The sequence below is a fragment of the Astyanax mexicanus genome, chromosome 7 (genome assembly GCF_023375975.1).
Source record: "Astyanax mexicanus isolate ESR-SI-001 chromosome 7, AstMex3_surface, whole genome shotgun sequence".
NCBI lineage: Eukaryota > Metazoa > Chordata > Actinopteri > Characiformes > Acestrorhamphidae > Astyanax > Astyanax mexicanus.
The window spans coordinates 3388969-3413612 of NC_064414.1; the positions used below are offsets into that span (position 1 = coordinate 3388969).

Sequence of the window (24644 nt, forward strand, 5' to 3'; positions counted from 1 at the left end):
AGCAACCTGTCTCCTTTTTAATAATCCAGCTGAGCTGAGCAAAAGGTTTCAGGCCTACTGGATAATCATTCGGGACCGTAGCCCTGGAAGCCTAGGTCAGGCGATGCCCCTGTAGTAGATTAACTATTGACATTTTATGCCGAATTGATTAAAATATCCAATATATAACAGCTGTCAGTTCTGTTAAGCCTCTGTTTTAGTTGAATTGAAGAATTGAAGACTTAATCTAAATCTTATACATTCCTTTAATTTGCTGGGCCTTACGTCAGCAGAGCATTTTTGTTCAGACTCTGTTCTCTCTGAATTACGGCCAAGGTTTAAGGTTACTTTATCATAATGGCAGTGATGAGCATGATGATTATGAGGATGATAATTATAATAATGATGATGATTATGATTTTATGCCTGCAGTCATCACGTGTGGCCAGCCCCCAGCCATTCGCTTTGGAAAAGTGGAGGGTTCTGATCTGCAGTGGGGATCCAGTGTGGCCTACAGCTGCTTCGATGGCTATCAGCTTTCCTCTCCTGGAATAGCCACGTGCGAGGGGAACGGGACGTGGCGTGGGGAAATCCCTCAGTGTCTGCGTAAGTATGGGGGACTAGTTCTTAAAGTGCAAGCTTACCGTTTTTACACAGCGGTTGCAATAAAATGCAGTTAGGGCTCTGAGGTCATCACACTAGATTTGAACGAATGAGGTGCAATTGAAGTTTAGACTTTCAGGTTTTATTGAAGGTGTTGAGCAAAAATATCCAATGAAGCATTTAGGAGTTACAAGCATTTTTCTACAAATTCTCCTTATTTCAGGGGCTTTAAAAGCACAAAAAGACAAATTACCTTAAAAGCTATTTTATGGGCTCCAGTGAAAGTTAAACAGATTATCAGTAGCCTGAAAGAAAATAAGAAATCCATTAGGGAGAGATAGCGGAGATGTTAGGAGTGACCAAATCAACATTTTGGTAAATTTTGAAAAAAAAAAGTGCAGTGGTTGAGCTGTAAACAGACCAAGTCTCACTGTCTCGACACATGGATGGAATGTAATACATTATTTTTAGTTTACTAGTATAAAGAATGTATTACATGCCATTCATGTGTTGAGACAGTGTAATATGTGTGTTTTAACTTAAAATATTTACATTTCAGGAATTGTAATATATTACGTATCATAAATTATTTGAGTAATGTTGTATAAATAAAGTAATTGTAATTAGGTAATATAGTATGCAGAAATTAAGTAAAGTTTACTAAAAGAAAGGATTGACTGAAGTTCAGTTCACTTATTTACTCTATGTAACTCTATTTAAGTCTTGAAACCGAGTTGAAGTTACTTAAATTTACATGAAATTAAATTTACTTAAAAAAAGCAAATGCAGAAAGACGCGGAGTTTTGGCTTTGAAACTGTTCAAAGAATAAAAGAATGGAAGAATTGGACAATTGTAGACCAGCGTAACACAAATACGGTATATGCTTTGTCCCACCATGTCTGTCCACGTGTACCACGTGTTCTACAAGGCGTTTTTTGGCCCAGGTTTCCTGATAAAACCTGCAGGTTTTGATTGTAAGTCTTGGGAGCTTTGTCAGATGTAATACCAAAACTCAAAGCTCAAGTTCAAAGTATAGAGGAGAAACTTCAAGCCCCAGATAGATGCTGTTTGCTGCCTTCAGGAGAGAGAAGCAACCAAACTGCAATACTTCCTACAGCAGAAACAATCCAGCAAGCAATTCAGCCTCCATAAAAACAAGAGAACCGCACAACATGACAGAGAGTGAAAGAATGAGAGCTGAGCCTGCGCTGCAGTATTCCTACAAATTTTATAACAAACAGTGCCTTCCACAATTACTTTCTCTTAGTACAAGTGAAGAAAAAAGGCTCTCGTTAAATATCAGCTCAGTTAAAGCAGCACTAGGTAGGATTTCCTTGATTTTTTATCTTTTTAAAGACGTAAAATTACAGCTTGAAACTCACTGCAGCGCTGCATTGAGGTGTAATAGGAGGAAAAGCGGTGCTCTCCTGTCTGTGCCGGAGCTCCTCTGAGCTCAAACCAGACTCTGTAAGTTTTCCGAGGCGGCCGCGACCAACGCTCGCGAGAACTGCGACCTGCTTTCCGACCTTTAGTTCTAATAGTTCTACAAGGACTACTGGTTCAGTGCATTACCAACCGATAATGGCACTCTGATAGAATGCCTCTCAGCCAATCACATTGCAGGGTCGGAACTACAGTAACTGTGGTATAATTCATGCTATGCCCAAAATTATACACACCCATGATTAATTACGAGTATTAGTACATGCCTAATTTTGCTTAGCGTTTCGAGCTGACCAAGGTGTACTTTTCCCATCGTTATGATAGCAAAGACACACGGACACGCACTAAACCAAGCTGCACGGTGCACAGTGCACAGTTTATTGCTCACCTATAGATCACTAAAATTTCTCCCAAATTCCAAATAACAATATTATCATTTAGAGATTTTTCTTTTTTTTTTTTTCAGAAAATAAGAAATGGCTGAAATAACAAAAGAAGATGCAAAGAAAACAAGTTCATATTTATAAAGTTTTAAGAGCTCAGAAATCAATATTTGGTGGAATAACCCTGGTTTTTAATCACAGGTTTCATGCATCTTGGCATCATGTTCTCCTCCACCAGTCTTACACACTGCTTTTGGATAACTTTATGCTGCTTTACTCCTGGTGCAAAAAATTCCAGTTCAGTTTGGTGGTTTGATGGCTGTGATCATCCATCTTCCTCTTGATTATATTCCAGAGGTTTTCAATTTGGTAAAATGAAAGAAACTTTTTCTTTCTTCTTGTTCTTCTTTTTGTTCTGCACAGCTGTGTTATGTGGAGACCCCGGCACCCCCGCTGAAGGCTACCGAGAAGGGAACCACTTCACCTACAAGTCAGAAATGGCGTTTTACTGCCGCTCGCCCTTCCTGCTGGTGGGCTCCCCGAGACGAGTGTGTCAGGAGGACGGCTCCTGGACCGGGATCCAGCCCTCCTGCATCGGTGTGTAATTACCAGCTTACTAACAGTGGTGATCACTTCACAAGCCTTTAATCACACAGGGATTATAATGCAGGGATAGTGATTAACATCTAATGTGTAATTACAGATCCAGCGTACAACGCGTGTAAAGATCCCGGAACCCCTGCGTACGGAATCCCTCTGCAGGCTCAGGGATTTGAGGTATGGCCTTCAATTTCTGGGTTGTTCTAAAATAAAATTCTGAATTTTAGCTACAGTGCTTTAGCGAGCTGGAATTCACTACAGGAGACAATAAAACTCTAAAATTCTAAAAGCTCACGGTGTCACTACATCACTTTAATAATTTAACTTTTAATATCTAACCACCTTCAGACAGCCTGTAACTGTTTTAGCTTTTACAAGTTTTTTCTTTTACCCTTTTTTATTATTTATTTTATTTATTTTGTCCTTTTATTTATCATTTTTTTATTTAAATGTTTTGCCTTTTAGCCTTTTTTATGTATTTTTTTTATTTCATTCATTTCACCCTTTTATTTGTTTTATTACTGTTATTTTACCTTTTTTCTTTTTATTTCTATTATTTCATCCTTTTTATTTTTTTAATACTTTTTTAACCTTATTTTAGTTCCATCATTTACCTTTTTTTATAAATGTATTATTATTTTAGTCCTCTATTTCTTAAATTGTGTTTTTATTTTATCATTGTTATTATTTATCGCTTTATTTTATTGTTTTTTTATTGATTTTAGCCTATGTGCATATCCTTTTATTCTGAATTATTGTATTCTGCATTTCTTTTTAATTAAATCTTATATTGTTGTTGTTATTTTTAGGTGGGGAGCAAAGTTTTCTTTAGATGCCGAAAAAATTATCACATTCTTGGATCAACTACGAGAACATGCCTGGAAAATCTGACCTGGAGTGGCATGCAGCCTGAGTGTGTTGGTAAGCATCATAGATCAGCACAGCAGTGGCAATATTACACGTTATAGCATGAAGCTCGACTGTTTTATTGCGATTTTAAGTTAAAGAGGAGGAGAAAATAGGATCTGTTTGGTTAAAAACACTCCACGAGTTAAAATAGTTCCATTGCTGTTCTGTTTGTAGCTGCTCTGTTTGGTTTGTAAGCGCTGCATCGTTGCTACAGCAGTGCATTACCGGCTGATAATGGCACTCATAGAACGCCTCTCAGCCAATCACATTGCAGAGTCCGAGCTAACTGTGGTATAATGTATGTTATTAAAATGATTTGTAGCTGGGAAAACTGACACAGATCATATTTGCATAGAAGAGTGGGTCAGTATTCAGTATCCACAGAGTTAAAAAAATATAAATCTATTTAACAACTACAGAAAGCATTTAGTTGCGGTTATTGCACAGTTACTAACTTTTTCACAGGGAGATTAAGTGTTTTTTTTTATTATTTATTTAGAAATACATTAACTATAAAATCTATAAAATCATAACATTTTTGGCTCACTTGTAGTTAGTTCTCTTTATGTATGTACTAGTAGGTTTTGGTTTAAAATAGTAGTATAAATTAATAATGTTGTGGATATCTGCCCAAATTAAGAGAATTAAGACAAGAATTTAAACCATTTTTTTACGAAACTATACATTCTCTAATTGTTGTGTTCAGAGCAGGTTTTGCCAGCCCTGTGTGACTGCATGCATTTCTTTAGATAGCTTGAGAAAAACATCGTTGTCGTAGCTGCATCAATAGCTAATGGCAGGGCCGCACTACAAAGCAATCTGTCTGATTTTCAGGCTGTTTCGCCTCTCCTGACAATCACACAAGGGTGTTCTGATTTCAGACTGGTCTTAAACAATTGTCTTTCCACACTATCCTGTGGTGTGGGCTGTGTATAATCCAATCATTACCCAGCCAATGTGCTCACAGTCCAGTCAGGACCACCACAATTTGGAATTGACGTATTGCGGTTTGAGAGTTTAAAAGAAAGGGTCATTGATCGCTCAAATCTTTAAGCTTCTTTTTAGATTATTAAATAAAAATAATCTACTTTATGCATTTGTTTTTAATCTATTGTTAAAAAAAGGCTCTCTGCAATAGGGTGGTCAACGCACAGTTGGGTTATGCAACATGACAATGACTCAAGAGAGCTGTCTGTAAAGCTCAGGCTGAAGTACAGTTGGGTCATGCAACATGACAATGATTTAAGTCACACGAGCAAGTCCTTAATATTACACTTTTTGGTATGGCGACACATCATCACAATATGCAAATCAATCAGCTCTCCCTCATGCCCGGCCTCTAAACCCATACATCACCCAGTGGCCCTCCCAAACTACGCCTCCCATTTTTTAGGGTTTTTCAAATACAAATACATAAATTCAGGGGGTCTTGTGCTCCTTTAAATTGAGTAAGCCGTACCTTTTCTTTGATATTTTCACATATCTTATTCCACTCTTCATCTCCCACTGTTTCATTAAATTTTCCCAATTTTCCCACATCTTCTTGAGAGCTTGTAAAAACTTTCTAACCAGGTTTTGAATCATCATCAAGTTAAGTCATGAAGCACTTTTCTGTTCTTCTGGAGAAGTCTGGAGATCAGAGATCTAAATAGTAGATATGTAAAGAACTGAGATCTTGCAATTCCAAATTGTTCTTCAAAGGATTTTAGAACACTGTTATGAATGATAAAGATCATTTAGTGTATGAATTTCCTTACTTTTCTATATATTAATCAATCTCTTTTCTTTAAATAAATGCAAATCTCTGGATATAGTAAAATAATGTCTTGGACTTTTTGAGCTTATTTAAATAAAGCATTAAACATCAAATATTGGGTTGGTTGTCGAATGGCAGCATTAAAAGAAGAAGTACTGCAGAAGAACTTTGTGCAACTGCAAACTTTGTGCAACTCCACTCCAATCTGGTGTCTTCTTGCACTGGAGTTCAGACTTCTTTACATATTTTCAAGTGATTATTTCCTAAAGCTCTACACGGAGCTCAACACGGACACGGAGAAAAAAAGAGAAAGAAACAGAAAGAAAGCGAGCGTGTGTTTCAGATGGAAACGATCGCTCGCAGTGGCTGATTCTCAAAAGGACCAAAGTGGGGATTGCTGGCCTCAGCAGAAAGAATTAAAGTTAGCCGAGTTTAAGCCGCTTGTACTCGGGTTGTAAATCTGTGGGCGAGTTTGACAGCCCACTCGCTGAAATCCTCGGGGCGCCTCACTCAAATGAAGCGGCCGGGCTGTCTGAGCCCGAGACGCGGACGCACGAGTCGACTGACGGCGAGGTGGAAGACCCGCTTTGTATATTATGTAAGGTAGCATCACTTAAGGCATGTTCCAGAACGCTTTCCTTCAATGGCGCGGCTCGGTTGGCGGCCGGTGGAGTAATGCTCTGTGTGGGAGTGGGCTGGATTCATCGCTTTACTTTACATCTCGGATTAATCTCTGCGTGTCCTTCTTCTTCTCAGCACACGCCTGCCGACAGCCGGAGACGCCGTCTCACGTGGACGTGAGGGCCATCGACCTGCCGACGCTGGGCTACACCCTCATGTACATGTGCCAGGACGGCTTCTTTCTGGCCGGCGGATCGGAGCACAGGACGTGCCGGCCGGACGGCAGGTGGTCTGGAAAACCACCTGTCTGCAAAGGTACTGACCTTTACCTGAGCCTGGAGAATTAGATTAACATAGATTAGTAGAATAACAGAAACGTAAAACCAATAAAATACGGCTGCAGAATTTTACTCTCCACTCTGTAAGCTGTACCACTGTAGAGTCATATACGCACCATTCAGAAAACCCTGTTTAATTTTTTACTAGAAATTATAATATATTAATAAATTCTAATAGTTTTTTTTTTTATTATGTATAATCCTCAATACAGAACACAACTCCCACTTATTCCAATCAATGCACAGTTATTGCATTTTTTTTGTTGTTCTGGAACAAACAAAGAGACCACTTCAGTTCCTGAATCAGTTTCTCTGATTTTGCTATTTATAGGTATATGTTTAAATTAAATAAACATTGTTGTTTTATTCTAGAAACTACAGACAACATTTGAAATTTTCCCAAATACCAAATAAAAAAAAATATTGTAATTTAATGCGTTTATTTGCAGAAAATTAGAAATGTCTGAAAAACCAAAATAGAGCTTCAGAGCTTTCAGACTCTAAAATAATGCAAAGAAAAAAAAAACATATTCATTTTCAAGTTTTAAGAGTTCAGAAATCAATATTTAGTGAAATAACCCTGGTTGGTGTTTAATCACAGTTTTCATGCATCTTGGTTTCATGTTCTCCTCCTCCACCAGTCTTACACACTGCTTTTTTTCCAGAGCTGTATGGGTGTGTTATATTGCATCATACACAATAATATCGCTGAAATATTTAACAGGATTCTGTATTTGTTTTTTTTTTTGTTGTTGTTTTAATAGCACACCTGACTCTTAAAGGAAATGATAAGCAAGCGACACTCTGATTGGTTTATTTCATGTTACGCCCAAAATTACGCCCACACCCATGATTAATTGAGAGAATTAGTACAGTATACATGCCTTTTGCTTGTTTCGAGCTGTGCAAGTTGTACTTTTCCCGTCGTTATGATAGCAAAGACACACTGACACGCCCTAAATCAAGCTGCACAATTCACGGTGCACAATTCACGACACACCTTTAGATCACTAAAACAGGACCCATTGCATCATTGCAGATAATTTACAGCACACCGTACAGCAAACAGTGTCCTTAATGTTTTTTTTTTTTGTGTTTGTTTTTTTGCTTGATTTAAGAATGCATTAACGTGCATCTTCACAGGCTTTTCATAGGCCTACAAAAGCTTGCATGTTCCTGTCAGTTATAAGACATTCAGCAATACAAATGAATCATTTTACGATGCGAAAAAAATCTGATTTTAGCAAGGAAGATTTAAATAGGCCATTATCTGTGTGCATGCGTGTAAGGAGTGTCAGAGCGCACCTGCAAAATGTCAACTTATCAATTACTCATTCTGTCTCCTAGTTGGGCCCAAAATAAACAGCAAGACAAAGGGAGACTCCGACGTACAGAAAAACAAGATCCGGGGTACGTAACCTTTTTCCTCGCTCTTTCTGTTTCTGTGCTTCTGTTTTAAGGTTTTGCGGTTTTGAGGCTCACCTGACACCAACACTGCGCTGTGAAATAAAGCCGGGTAATGAAGGGCGGGAGTAAATAATAACGCTTGTGTAGCTTCTGAATGTTGTGGAAAACTTCGTAGAGCCTAATAAATTGAATGAAAAGCGTTTCCTTAAGGGAGCTTCAGCGCTTCTTTAGAATTGCAGACAGGTTTTCTGACTCTGTATCAACATAATGTTCCTGTAGCAGCGCTGCGTGCTGCGTCTCATGCTGTGAACATTATGGAAGTATATTAGACCAAATTGTAGGGGAATCACAATTACTCTTTACAGCGCAGAGCATGCACAGCAATAAGAGCTGCGAATAAATTACAGTTGGATTTTTTTTTTTAAATGTGAAAATACGGCTGGTATCAGACATGCTGACATTGTAATTGTGATGGATTTTAACTGTACTTTATCATAGACTCCTTCATAACATTCCTATAAAGAAAGTTAATAGATAATAGAACTTGTTTAAGTCATATCCTATTTTTTAGTCAGGGATGTCTTTCAGTTTGGCATCTAAAATTCAAACCATAAACATACAGGGGTGTAAAAAAAAGTTTTTTTTTTTTTTCACCTTACAGATTTCTTTAGTTTTTGAGAGAAAAAAAAAGTAATGTTTACTGACAGCTTAAGTTTATTCAATGTAGTAGCATTGTTGTCCAATGAAAAGCGAGTATATCCATTTCATTTTTGACGATTTTTACTTTTCTACATAATTTAAACACACAAACTGATCCATATACTGTATCATTTTTTTTTTTTTTTTTGGATGAATGAACCAATAAAGGTTCTCCAAAGTTATACAGATAGATAGATAGATAGATAGATAGATAGATAGATAGATAGATAGATAGATAGATAGATAGATAGATAGATAGATAGATAGATAGATAGATAGATAGATAGATAGATAGATAGATAGATAGATAGATAATGAATGACCTACAAGCTCATATAAGGTAGTCTGGGGGGAGTGACTACACACTGATGTTGAGAGATAGTCAGAAACTGGGGGACACACCCATTATGCAAATATATGGTACCAGAAGCCAATGAAAATAAGGCTGCCAATGAAAAACAGACTAAACTCAGTTATTATTAATTGATTCTTCTTAATATAATATATGTGGCCGCAAATGTTCACCTAACTCTACAGAGTTTAGTAAGTTTTAGAAATATTTGCAGTTTTACAGACAATTGTGCGCAACACGGCTGAATGTTTAACTACTAAGGATAGCTTGTTTAACTATTAATTCATCTGAAAGTCCAATCATCTAGAAAAAAGTGCTTTTAATCAAGTAAGAACATCTTACTTGAGGGGGCGCGGAGTTCACATACGGTCATATAGTGTAATATAGTTATATACTGCAGATTTAGAAGTTTTGATATGTTTGGTAAGTGTTTCTTCAACAGTGTGATTCCAGGCTTTATGTGCATCATTATGCATTCATTCTAATTAATAATTTTTATTCATGTTAATGCAGTTCCAGCAGACGTGTTCTCTTTAAACTCCGGCTGGACCGGCTTCTACGAATACCTCGGCAAGAGGCAGGCGGCCACAATAACAGTCAACGCATTTAATTCCACAACCAGCAGAGTCAACGTCACTCTACTGGAGCAGAGCGGCGTGCAGATTAAACTCGCAGGTAAGATATTAAACATTAATTATTAAATATTACATATTAACTGATGCTTTAAATGTTTTTTTGTTTTTTTATGTAACCAAAAAACACCCCTACTGATGACTGTTAAAAGTGAATAGTGGACCAAAAGAAATTCTCCAAAGTTACGTTAACTTCCATTAAGCATTAATCTTCCATTAAAGGTTTATCTCTTTCCTGTAAAGTTGCTGAAAATAAAGAAACAAACAAACAAACAAAGACACAGAAACAAAGGAAAAATAGAAAGAAAGAAATACATAGAAAATAGAAAGAGTGAAAGAAAGAACCACATAAATACAGAAAAAGAAATATAGATAAAGAAATACAGATACAGACAGACAAAGAAAGAAAGAAAGAAAGAAAGAAAGAAAGAAAGACAGACAGAGAAATACACAAAAAGAAAGAAAAAAAGAAAAAGAAAAAAAGAAAGAAATACACACAAAGAAATACAGATTAAGAAAGAAAGAAAGAAATACACAGAAAATAGAAAGAACCGAAGAAAGAAAGAAATAAAGGCAGAGAAATACACAAAAAGAAAGAAAGAAAAAAAGAAATACACAGAAAATAGAAAGAACCGATGAAACAAAGAAAGAAAGAAAGAAAGAAAGAAAGAAATAAAGAAAGAAAAAATACACAGAAAATAGAAAGAGAGAAAGTAACGAACCAAAAACAGACACAGAAATACACAAAAATAAATACAGATAAAGAAAGAAAGAAAGAAAGAAATACACAGAAAATAGAAAGAACCAAAGAAAGAAAGACAGAGAAATACACAAAAAGAAAGAAAGAAAGAAAGAAAGAAAGAAAGAAAGAAATACACAGAAAATAGAAAGAACCAAAGAAAGAAAGACAGAGAAATACACAAAAAGAAAGAAAGAAAGAAAGAAAGAAAGAAAGAAAGAAAGAAAGAAAGAAAATAAATAAAATGAACCAAAGAAAGACCAAAAGACAGACAGAAATACAAAAAGAAAGAAAGAAAGAAAGAAAGAAAGAAAGAAAGAAAGAAAGAAAGAAAGAAAGAAAGAAAGAAAGAAATAATTTATGGGTTTTATATATGAGAATTGTATTGTTTTCTCTTGTTTTGTGATATATTGTGATAATGAAAAATGGAAAGCTGGAAACAGTAGTAATTCTCATTTATCAGCAGGATGTAGATGGAAATTTCCCGTTTTCATTATTTTAACTAAATGATTTGGGTTTAGAGTTTGTTCTTTTACATTCATCAGGTTGTGTTTATGAAGCGTTATTTAAATTCAGACAGTTTTAATTGGAGATAAGTGTTGGGAGCTGAGCGGCTCGTTGTTTATTCTGCTCAGGAACGTACAAGAAAGAAGAAAATCATCTCTTACTGAAAGTCTACCAGATAAGAGGCCCAACGGAGCAGTACTTCAGTAAATTCAAAAACGACAACTGGGCAATGGATGGATACGTGAGTATTACACCGTTACTCTACCATCATACAGAAGCTTTCATTATCACGCTCACGCTCCCACACACCAAACAACCACACACCAAACAACCACACACCAAACGACCACACACCAAACAACCACACACCAAACGACCACACACCAAACGACCACACACCAAACAACCACACACCAAACAACCACACACCAACAAAACCACACACCAAACAACCACACACCAAACAACCACACACCAAACAACCACACACAAACAACCACACACCAAACAACCACACACCAAACAACCACACACCAACAAAACCACACACCAAACAACCACACACCAAACGACCACACACCAAACAACCACAAACCAAACAACCACACACCAAACGACCACACACCAAACGACCACACACCAAACAACCACACACCAAACAACCACACACCAAACAACCACACACCAAACAACCACACACCAAACGACCACACACCAACAAAACCACACACCAACAAAACCACACACCAAACAACCACACTCCAACAAAACCACACACCAAACAACCACACTCCAAACGACCACACACCAAACAACCACACACCAAACGACCACACACCAAACGACCACACACCAAACGACCACACACCAAACAACCACACACCAACAAAACCACACACCAAACAACCACACACCAAACGACCACACACCAAACAACCACACACCAACAAAACCACACACCAAACAACCACACTCCAAACAACCACACACCAAACGACCACACACCAAACGACCACACACCAAACAACCACACACCAACAAAACCACACACCAAACGACCACACACCAAACGACCACACACCAAACGACCACACACCAAACAACCACACACCAACAAAACCACACACCAAACGACCACACACCAAACAACCACACACCAACAAAACCACACACCAAACAACCACACTCCAAACAACCACACACCAAACAACCACACACCAAACGACCACACACCAAACAACCACACACCAACAAAACCACACACCAAACAACCACACACCAAACGACCACACACCAACAAAACCACACACCAAACAACCACACTCCAAACAACCACACACCAAACGACCACACACCAAACAACCACACACCAAACAGCCACACACCAAACAACCACACACCAAACAGCCACACACCAAACAGCCACACACCAAACAACCACACACCAAACAACCACACACCAACAAAACCACACACCAAACAACCACACAATAAACAACCACACACAAACAACCACACACCAAACAGCCACACACCAAACACCCACACACCAACAAAACCACACACCAAACAACCACACACCAAACAACCACACACCAAACAACCACACACCAAACGACCACACACCAAACAACCACACACCAAGAAAACCACACACCAAACAACCACACACCAAACAACCACACACCAAACAACCACACACCAAACAGCCGGTGAAACAGAGGCGAATTCCTGTTATCGTTTCATTTATTCATTTATTTATTCATTAAACATGTTTGTGAATCCATAAACAGGGCGACCACTCATCCACGGCTTTACAGAAATGTAAGTTGTTATATTTGATTACTATTTTTATTGGGGGTTTTTTTACCGTCTCTTTTAATCCAGGTTACAGCAGAGTCTGAGAAGAAAATGTTTGTTTATCAAGGCCATATCCACAGCAAAGATTTTGGGAAATTTCAGCTGACAAGACAAGGTAAACCGATAATTTATTTCTATTGAAATAAAAGAAAAGTCATTTTTTGGAAAAAAAGAAAAAGCCACGAAATGTTTATAAAATAACAATTTTAACAATAAAAGAATAAAACCCCTTTGAAAATATAATTTCCAAATACTTTATAGCTTTATAGTATAGCATAAAAGTAAGCTTAACACACATTTATATAATTTATGTAATTTATGTGATTCATGACATTTATGACGCTTACATTGTATCGGATGCCTCATTTTTTCTATATTTTCATTACATTATTACAACCTCGAAAACATAAATGAAAACAGAAAACAATGAAACAGTCAATAATGCAGACAAAAACATAAAGTTATATATTCATTAAGTTTTAAGAGTTCAGAAATCAATATTTGGTGGAATAATAACCCTGGTTTGTTGATTTAATCACAGTTTTCATGCATCTTGGCATCATGTTCTCCTCCACCAGTCTTACACACTGCTTTTGGATAACTTTATGCTGCTTTACTCCTGGCGCAAAAATAATTCAAGCAGTTCAGTTTGGTGGTTTGATGGCTTGTGATCATCCATCTTCTTCTTGATTATATTCCAGAGGTTTTAAAATAGGTAAAATCAAAGAAACTCAAAATTCTTAAGTGCTCTTATTTTTATTTTTATTTTTTGTTTTCCAGAGCTGTAGGTTGAAAAGGATTTGCGAATCATCGCATTCTGTTGCTTTTAATGTTTTACACATTTTTTACACTTTTTATGTTTTGTTTAAATGCTGTAATGCATTGTTGGAATGCAACACTTCATATATGACAAAAAAATTATGGTACCACTTTAAAATAGGACTACCCTTATAAAGGGTTTATAAATGGTTAATAAATGAGATTATTAAGTATTGTTGGTTAGGTTGTAAACTCCTTAAAACCATTGATGAGCTGTTGTAACACATTCATTGAAAAAAAAAGGCAACAGTGATCTGTTGTTTGCTTAGTCATTTAATTCAACTTAGTCATTTAATTTATAGTAAATAGTTAAACATACTTACGAATATATTAATATGCCAAGTTTAATGCTGATGGAAAACACAAAGTAAGATCAGTATCTAGAGATTTTTTGGCAGACATTTTTTAACTCACTCATTACTTTCTATGTTGCAAATTACTTAATAACTGCTTATTAATGAGTTTTAACATATTTGCGGCCTAATTAATAACCATTAATAATCTCCTTTATAAACCATTCATAACCCCTTTATGAAGGTAGTCTTATTTTAAAGTGGTACCCATTTTATTAACAGTAGTTATATATATATCAATAATCCAATTTTTTTTTAGGTCTCATCACCACAGATATGGATTCCTCCAATCCGTACTATGGCACCAACAGCAGCTCAGTGGCGGCTGCTATACTGGTGCCATTCTTTGCTCTTATTCTGTCAGGATTCGCCTTTTACCTCTACAAACACAGGTAAGCACTGGTAGCGCTGAACCCACAGCCTGCTTTAAGCCATGCGTTGATGACGTTCTGTCCATTGTTGGATGTTGAGTTGCTTGCATTTGTCTCGCTGCAGTTACGGGGAAACTCCTTTGCTTAGCAGTAAAATTTTACTTTTATATTTTACTTAATTTGTACTAATTAGCTGTGGCTAATTCATTCATTTAGTTTAGTTTAGCAAGAACATAGGTATTTCTTCTCTGTGCACCACCACAATGGACTCCAATGGATTCCAAATTGAGTCGTTTAATTGAAGACGTGATTGAAGTGTAGATATTCTGCTTTAATTCAAGAGGTTTAACCAAAATATGTATACTAACCAATTAGCCTCATTATTTTTTAGGACATAGTCCTTCCATTTTCACAGTCTCAAGATGAATTGGACAAGTGAATGATAAGCGCTTTCACGGCTGTTTTATCACGGCTGGTTTAAACGCCTGTTGCCTCGTTATTTCATGAAAAAATTAAATTAAAGAGATAAAAAAAATGTGTTGAATTTGCCTTCGGTAGCCGTTCACAGGAGAAATATGCATCCTAAAGAGGTGTTGCAAATAAAGAGGCCATCATTACGCTGGAATTTACACAGAAAACCGCCCAATCAAAGAGATGCCAGAAGCAAATCAGCACTGCCTTTCTTAAAAAAAAAAAAAAAGAAGGAATGCAGTTGAAACCCAGTCCAACACAACAAAAAGTAAAAAATAAATAATAAAAAAAACAACAGCGAAATTCTTTCGCAACATCTGGTGAAGTTAAGATTCAAAAAAAGAGGGAGAATGAGAATCATTGTCAAAATCTACAGCTTAGAGATGTCTTGTAAACAAAGTGATGCAAGATCCAAACCACAGAACTTTAAAACCTAAAAAAAACTCAAGAATCATCAAACGATGGACAAAAAAAAAAACAAAAAAAAACCAGTAAAATAAAAGTACTGGAATAATATTCTTTAGACAGATAAAACGTTTTAAAAGGTTAATCGACGCACTGGTATTCATTTATAATCCAAATACTAACAGTTGGAGTTGGAGGGTAATCTATGAAGTTAATATTATAAAGTTATAAAGTTGTTAAGATAAGCTAATTAAGCTAGAGAAATAAAAAGAGTGTAATTTTCCCATACAGAGATTAAGAGATTAAGGCCCAGTCTCATTTCTCTTTTGTACCCTACCCCTTGTTTCCAAGTGTAACTGAGTTATAAGGAAAAGGGATTAAATTCTCTCCTTAATAAAAAAAAAATTGTATACACAGTATATACAGTTATACACTAGTGCATCATAAAAAATAGAATACCATTGAAAAGCTATGTTATTTCAGTAATTCAGATCAAAATGTGAAACTCATTATATACATAATATAGTTGCGGATTTCATTTTCCAGCAGGACTCCCAACAGGCACACTGCCCACACTGCTCCAAAAGTAACAATAGGTCTTATGTAATATTCAAATTCAAATTTTATGAGACATTGATTTTTGGGTTTTCATCAGATGAAATACACAGAAGTGCTTTACTTACTGAAATAAACAGTTTTTAGAAGAGAAATCTGTGTAGATTAACATCCAGTGCTCGTTTGACATCTCATCACATACAACGCTTTTATAAGCGCTTTATAATCTGCTGCACCTTATGTATGAAAATAGACCAGAAAATAGACGTATAATACATTGATACGTAGTAGGCCTTATAATCTGGTGCGCCATATAGTGTGAAAAATACGGTGTTTTAAAAATGGCTACAATTCCTAAGTTGAGGAAATGCTAATCTTTATTAAATCTGCTTAAATTAAAGCTGAAACTCCACAAATCAATTATTTTATCTTCAATTGCTTTAGTTCAGATCCATTAAGGTGGTGTACAGAGGCCATTGTACTAATATTACTGAATATCTGGCTATAAATATATAAAACCTGACTGTATATCGTAGCTGTGCAATGAAAAACACTTATCTCCAAAACAGCAACTTTCACACAAAAAACAAAAAACCTTTCAGGTCATTTTGAAGAGTTTCTATTGGTCCGTTCATCAAGAAATTTTGGCACAGTGTAAGGGACAGTTTGTCTGTTCAAATTGTGTAGTAAACTAAAAATCGACAAATATGGAGATATGTGTTTTTCATAGGACAGCGACGATATGTACTGTATATATTTATAATTTTGTAAAAAAAAAAGCAATAAAAAGAAAAAAGCATTGGAGTTTTCCTGCATTTACCAAAGCAAGCAACAGACGAATGTGACATACAGTGAACAAAAATGATGGGTGATAATTGCCCAATATTAAAACAAATAAAAAAATTGGCAGGGTACTATCACAAGAGACAGATGAGAATGAGAGACCCAAAGACGTAATCAGGGCCGGCTCCAGGTAAGACCCCAGAAGCTAAATCACTAGACCTCAATGAGCCCTCTGCTGCCACATCACCATCGTCTCCTTTTCTTTTCGCTCATCTCGTCAGAGGGAGAGGAGGATGCACGATGTGTGATGTGTGTGTGTGTGGGGATTTGGTGGATGTAGGCCTGTCGCAGTTATATCACAATATAAACAGCATAAAATATATTCACTCTTATGTTTCGGTCGTTTTACGCCGTCGTTAAAACTCACGATGATGTAGAAGAATGTAGACGCCACTGGATGCAGAGGGTGAATTGGATTGAATTGGAGAAATTTAAGAGACGCTACAACACATTGTGTAACGCTGGAACAGGCAGGAGGCGGACGTACACGAAGGTAATGCGGCTTTATTAAACAAATAAACCAAAAAAAATCAGATATAATAATAACATAAACAGACAGGGAGGCTAAAAACAAAGAAACAAACGAGGAACTGAAATAATACAGAAATACAGGAAACGCGGATAGACAAACAACAGGGGTTAGTGCAAAGACCGTCGAATAAACACAGACATAGGGGACTATTAATACACCAAGGGAAGCACACACCTGGGGAAACAGGTAACGAGGGGCGGAGCTACAAATTACAAACACGTGACGGAAAATTACTGGGGAAATGCAGAAACACAGGGAAACAGAGCAAGGGCGTGACACATTGAGAGAGTAAATGTAGAGTTAAATTAATCAAATTTAAATTTATCAAACTCTTTTCTTTTCCCTTTTCTAATGTAATGACTTATCTGGTAGTGGAAGGAAGTTTGTTCCACCATTGGGGAACACTGTATGAGAACAATATTTAGTATTCAAAAACAATCCAAGCCCTAATTTCATACCAGACAGACAAGATGCTGGAAAAATATCAATTTATACAGAATCTTACGCAATTACTCTATTCCCTAATTTAAACACAAGTCAAAATTGATGTTGGCACATGTAATTACATAGCCTATGTACATAACCTGTGTAATTAATCTGTAATAAAGTGCAAATCACCAATAGTCACACTATTATTACAATTATTAGTGTTAATGTGTAACTGCATAGTTTAAGTGACACTTATTATATAATTGTTATAAAACAGGACCCTTCTTTCTTCCTTTGTGAAGATCATTCTCAGAAAGTTCTCAGAAATACTTTTAAAGCTCACTTATTGCTTTAAGAGCAATTTTGCTGCTTTAAGATTTAACACACATTTTTACTTTACACTTAATATTTCGACTAAAATTAAACTAAAATGTACTAAAATTAACATAATGAATGGTGACAGGCCTAGCTGGTGGTGGGGGGTGTTGTGGAATGGGGGGGGGGAGGGGGGGGGTAACCATGTTACGTTTGTGGTCTTATTCATCTCTGTCTCTCTAATCGACCAACTAAAAGCCATCCTGTTTTTTTTTTCCGTTTGTGTAAATGTGCCACTGAAACTCCATGAGTCTTTTTGGCTTTTTTTTTTTTTTCGTTTTTTTCTTTTTCTATTTTTATTTATTTTTTTTTTGGGTTGAGTTGCGCTGCGGTTCTCTGAAGTGTGGCGCGGCGCTCGCTGCTCTCCAAACGGGAAGGAATTGTGAATTTGGTTGGAGATGCAGGTCATTTATTTAGATTATCGTACAATTTGTGTGTGACCATAAATCACAGCTGCGACGGGGCAGCCGGGGAAGGGGGCTATCAGTTACAGTTCTCTAACTTCTACGGATTGGGGGAAGCAGTGACCTTTTCCAGAGCGGGATTATTTTAGGCCTTAATTATTAGAGCTGAGGGGAAGAGATTTTTTCCTCCTCATCAGGCCTTATGGAGGGAGGCATTATGTCTACAGTTTAAGCTTGTTTCCTGGTCCTGCTTAAGAGTTTTTTGAGAATTATATATATATATATATATATATATATATATATATATATATATATATATATATATATATATATATATATATATATATATATACAGTACAGGCCAAAAGTTTTGAGTTTGAAGTTTTCATGACTATTTACATTGTAGATTCTCACTGAAGCATCAAAACTATGAATGAACACATGTGGAGTTTTATGTACTTAATAAAAAGAGGTTAAATAACTAAAAATAGAGCTTCTTCAAGAGGTGGTCACCTGAAATGAAAAGTTTTCCAACAGTCTTAAAGGAAGGAGTTCCCAGAGGTGTTTATTAGCACTTGTTGCTCCTTTGCCTTCTTCACTCTGTGCTCCAGCTCACCCCAAACCATCTGGATTGGGTTCAGGTCCGGTGACTGTGGAGGTTCAGCTCATTTTGTGTTAAGTACATAAAACTCCACATGTGTTCATTCATAGTTTTGATGCTTCAGTGAGAATCTACAATGTAAATAGTCGTGAAAATAAAGAAAACGCATTGAAAAAGAGAAGGTGTGTCAAAACTTTTGACCTGTATATATTTTAGCCTATATATTTATATAGTAACCTACTATTACTTTGATTTGTACCTCAAAAGCTGGAGGCTGGCAGCAGGTAAATTTTTATATGTGCTAATATCCTCCTGCTCAAACAAGGGGCTTTGCAATTGCTTGGATTTGTTCATTGCTATCTTATATCCTGGCAACAGCGACATATTTGTGGAATAATGAGCAGGGTGGTCTAGAAGTGAGGTGTGTTCAGGTAAATTTTTCTGGAGTATTGCTTGAAAACGCAAGTGCTCCACTGACTGATTTAAACCCTGACAGCAGTCATCAGTCATATACAACTGACACGCCCTAAATCAAGCTGCGTGGTTCTTGCTTGACAAATAGCATATAGATCATGAATATAAGGCACTAGATATTTTGTTGGGTCTTGACTCCAATTCCATCAATTCCAGCCTCGCGATCCTCTTAGCTTATTTGCTAGGATGTATTCGCTTGAAATAATAAAGCGCTTGTAAAGTAAAAAGTGTAGGTATTGTAGGTGAAAAAAAAAAAATGAAAGAAAAGCTGACAAGCTGCAGTAGATTTGTCCTTGTGAGAAGATCTGGAATTGTCTTTTTTTTAGTTTCTATTTTTTTTTTTTCGTTTGTTTTTTGTTTTTTACTCACCCCATCTTCTCTGGATGAGGGCATCATGTTCTTTTATTTATTTATTTATTTACTGTATTAATTATTTCAGGCTCGAGCTAACATTTCTAATGTCTATGTTACTGTTTAACACATACATATAAAAACAAATGTGTATATAAATATGTATATATACTGTATATGTACATTTATTCATATATAGATATTTATATACATATTTATATTTATATTTATATATGTACTTCTTTATTGTATAAGCTTTGGAATGCAGTGCTGTATGTTTTTTTGAATGTCCCTAAGATCCATAAGATCCATAAGATCCATAAGATCCTTATGATCCTTGTGATCCACGGGCTTCGACCCGTCTGCACCAATAATGTTATCGATCTCTTACTTTCTTTTCTTACGGCAGAACAAGACCGAAAGTTCAGTACAACGGCTACGCCGGCCACGAGAACACCAACGGCCAAGCGTCGTTCGAGAACCCCATGTACGACACCAACATGAAGCCGACGGAGGCCAAAGCCGTGAGGTTCGACACCACGCTCAACACGGTGTGCACAGTAGTATAGCCTCCGTTTATAGCGCCTCTGGACTCGTCTCCGAACATCTCAGAGCATCTCAGAGCGTCTCAGAGCGTCTCAGAGCATCTCAGAGCGTCTCAGAGCATCTCAGAGCATCTCAGAGCGTCTCAGAGCGTCTCAGAGCGTCTCAGAGTGTCTCAGAGCATCTGGGCATCTCTTAATTCAACGGAAGTGAGTTTCAATGAAACTACAGCAGCTGACAGACTTTACTTCACTGCAGGCTCACTTTAATCATTTCTGAATATGGACAGCTTTGTTTTTCTTTTTTAAACAATCACAAAAGACAAAAAAAAAATATTAATAAAAACAGCGGAATCAGGACAGTCAGAAGAAGCTATCAAAGAAACTACAACTAATGAGCTTTATATATATATATATATATATATATATATATATATATATATATATATATATATATATATATATATATATATGTATATATACATATATAAGCTTACGTGCTGACTGTGGTCCGGACGAACGACCACCGGAGCAAGAGACAGCACCACTAACAGCACATGTAGGATGAAAAGGATTTTTTTCTATCCTGTTTTTTCATGTCTTTCCTCCTCCCTCGTCCCCTTCCGAACCGAAAAATACAGCAACACGTACAAATAATGGAGTAAAATAAGCGAGAAGACGTAGTAGAAGTGTCTTTAAAAGCTGCAGAGTTGCTCTGACCCCATGTATTTTCTTCAGTGAAGACAAAAGATAATGAACAGAGCAACGAACGGACAGAACATACGCCACTGCGGCCTGGCGGACTGACCTTTGCTGCGTGCATCTCCATCAAAAAGCTCATCGCAAGAAGATGAACAGAGGAAGAACAAAAAGAAGAACAAGGAGAAGGAGGAGGAGAAGAAGAAGAAGAAGACTCTAATCTCTGGGTTGCGGACTGAGCAGTCAGCCACCGTGTGTTTATTGGTTGGTTGGGAGGGGGAGAAAGAAAAGGACAAAAAATAACTTTATCGCACAAATTTTGCACTAGTATGAGAAGGACATGGACTTATTGGAAGAAATGAATACACCAGAAAAAAAAGAATATACAGGGTTTCTGACCATATGTATATATATATAAAAACATATAAATCCATATTCATAAAGAGCATGATGTCATGCTATGTCTATCAAGAGAGAAGGAGAGAATCGAGAGAGAGATAGAAAGAGAGAGTCTGATTATATTTTTCGGAAATTAGCTCTGCAAATAAATAAAGTTCTTTTTATGTTTACATGAACCTGTCTGAAAGGTTTAAGGACACACTTTAAGCTTTGATACTGTTTTATTTTGTTGTTTTAGGTCAGATGTTTCATTCCATCCTGTCGTTGTTCATCACTCTTTTTTCATTTTTCTCCAGGGGTTGATTTGACTGTGGACGCCACCGTCTACCTGTTTTTTCATTCACGATCTGATTCGATTGAAATGAAATGAGTAATGAAGTGTCTGTTTGACAGATTTGACGATTTGAGACGTGAAACATTGCTGTTTTTTCCAGACGTTTAAGAAACAGTACCTATTGTCCCCTGCTTCCCGTGCTCATCTCCACCGTCACCCATCCTCAGCCTCCTTTATGTTCTATACAGTTTCCCTCCAGCTTGAGCCTCCTGCAGGCTGGTGAGTGACAGTGGAATTCACTTAAAATATGTATCAAAAATACCTCGCGTGAAACATGGATGTTATTTTTTTTGGGTGCAAAATCTTTATTTTGACGAATGCTGCATTTTTTTCTGTTAAAACACCGTTTATATTATTATTATTACTCATGCTCAACACTTTCAGCTTTCAGTTGGATTAGTTGATCAGTTGATCAGTTGATCAGTTTTTAATTTGATCAGTTGATTAGTTGTTTAGTTGATCATTTGATCAGCTGATCAGTTGATCTGTTAATCAGTTGATCAGTTAATCAGTTGATTAGTTGATCAATTGATAAGTTGATCAGTTGTTTAGTATATCAGTTGATCAGTTGATTAGTTGATCAGTTGATCAGTTGTTTAGTTGATCAGTTGTTTAGTTGATCAGTTGTTAATTTGATCAGTTAATCAGTTGTTTAGTTGATCAGTTGACCATTTGATCAGTTGATCAGTTAATCCGTTGATTAGTTGATCAATTGATAAGTTGATCAGTTGTTTAGTATGCCAGTTAATCAGTTGATTAGTTGATCAGTTGATCAGTTGTTTAGTTGATTAGTTGTTTAGTTGATCAGTTGTTAATTTGATCAGTTAATCAGTTGTTTAGTTGATCAGTTGACCATTTGATCAGTTGATCAGTTAATCCGTTGATTAGTTGATCAATTGATAAGTTGATCAGTTGTTTAGTATGCCAGTTAATCAGTTGATTAGTTGATCAATTGATAAGTTGATCAGTTGTTTAGTATGCCAGTTAATCAGTTGATTAGTTGATCAGTTGATCAGTTGTTCAGTTAATCAGCGAATCAGTTGATCAGTGTATCAGTTAATAATTTGATTAGTTGATCACTTGTTCAGTTGATCAGTAAACCAGTTAATCAGTTGATCATTTGTTCAGTTTATCATTTGTCAATATAATCAGTTGATTAGTTGATCATTTGATTAGTTGATTAGTTGATCAGTTGATCAGTTGTTCAGATGTTCATTTAATCAGCTGATCAGTTGATCAGTCGATGTCTCAATAATCACACATTCTGGCCAGTCATCGCTGCTCATCATCTGTTGATGCCTTTATGAGATTTTTCCACCTTTTCAGCTCCTGGTTAGATTATGTCTTTGATCGTCACCCCGTCCTCCTCCCTTCATTTCAGTTTATTCACTCTGTATCTCCTCCGCACTCTCACACACTCTCACACACACTTCTGAGATACAGAATCAATGAGAAGAAGATGATGAGAAGAAACCCATCCTCTCGAAGAAACACTGCCTTATTAAATTCATGAGCATGACGGGGCCGTCGCGACTCCCGAAGACCCGTATCATCGCCTAGTTCAAGAGTCCAGGGCTTCTTGGGTGCATATTCACTGTGATTTAATTCTCATCAGTTGCATCGGTTGCATCAGTGGCTTGTTTTCTGACCATGCTGGTAAACAGTGCATGTGCTCATTGTAAAATAATCACCTTTTTTCAGTCATTTTTCAGCCGATTACAGTTTGATCCCTATTTATTTGTTTGTTTGTTTGCTTTTGTTGAAACGATGCTGATACTAAACACGCCACTGTAACAGGATACAGCTCCTAATAGTCACATATTTTAGATTTTCACACCGATTGTACTCTCTGGGGAAGAATCTCGAGAAGTATCACTCCGCCATCTTGTAAAACCACAGACATTTGCTTTATCTCATATCAGTACTCCTCCGGCTGTTTGCTGGAGTCCGGCTGTTTAGTTAAGCGTGAGTTAAAGTCGGTTAAAGACCTCTAAAGCTTTTGGTTCTGTTCCTCTTTCACTGCAATTGAAATGTGAAATTATCATCTTATGATAACATTATATGACAATAACCAACAACACTGACTTTTTTTCTGTTAGTTTATTTTTATTTTTTTTTTTTTTTATTCTTTCTATATTTTTTACATTTTGTTTCCACTATTATTTTTTCACCTCTGTAAAAAAAGTTTATCAACAGACAAAAAGCTGTAAAACAAGCTGTTTCAACCCCCTACGCCCCCCCAACCCCCCGACCCCTGTCACGCTCTTCACTCACATCATTCGATCATGTGCTGCTGACTTGAAGTAGGTGCAAAAGAAAATGTTTTTTTTGTACAGAAATATATTTTTTATGAAGAATTTGTAAAATTATTAAATATGCTGTACTTTTTTGATTAAATGTAGGTAACATTGTTAAAATAAATGTTTTTTACTGTATAAAATGTAAATTAATGGTTTATCTACCTACAAGTATATATATCTATGGTTGGAACATTTTCCAGCAAATGTCAGTATGTACGAGCTTCTATGGCATAACCTCCTCCCCCCCCTCCACCCCCACTCCCAGCTCGTATGTGTTCTTTGACTTGGGAGAAAATGAGGAACCTTAGAGAAACTGTACTACAGATTGTTAAAAGACAAATATTTTGAGAAATATTATTTCAGATAAATATTAAAGTATTTTAAAATATAGATTCATTTTTCTTTCCATTACACTACGTCGTTTTCCAGGCAGGAACAATGCAGGTAAGTGACGACGAGCTGCTTTATACACAAATTAAAATACAGTACTTCCATGGGCTCGACAGAACATGTTCATGAAGATCTTTACACAAAAAAAAAATAAATAAATCACTCACA

The 24644-nt window shown here is 36.5% G+C and overlaps 1 protein-coding gene across 2 annotated transcripts in view; it reads left to right on the top strand.

The window, feature by feature from the left end:
- LOC103026874 (CUB and sushi domain-containing protein 1) overlaps positions 1–24476 on the top strand; it is a 602854-nt gene extending 578378 nt beyond the window's left edge. Inside the window, exons 60-71 of one of the 2 annotated variants that reach the window (XM_049481560.1) lie at positions 412–585; positions 2833–3006; positions 3113–3186; positions 3819–3930; positions 6431–6610; positions 7981–8043; positions 9605–9766; positions 11098–11210; positions 12857–12944; positions 14261–14393; positions 16714–16776; positions 20222–24476. In XM_049481560.1, coding sequence (XP_049337517.1) covers positions 412–585; positions 2833–3006; positions 3113–3186; positions 3819–3930; positions 6431–6610; positions 7981–8043; positions 9605–9766; positions 11098–11210; positions 12857–12944; positions 14261–14393; positions 16714–16776; positions 20222–20381 — 1496 coding nt within the window. In that variant the 3' untranslated portion in view covers positions 20382–24476. The remainder of the gene's footprint in view (positions 1–411; positions 586–2832; positions 3007–3112; positions 3187–3818; positions 3931–6430; positions 6611–7980; positions 8044–9604; positions 9767–11097; positions 11211–12856; positions 12945–14260; positions 14394–16713; positions 16777–20221) is intronic. The other variant, XM_049481561.1, reaches the window with a different exon arrangement.
- Positions 24477–24644: the final 168 nt, after the last annotated feature.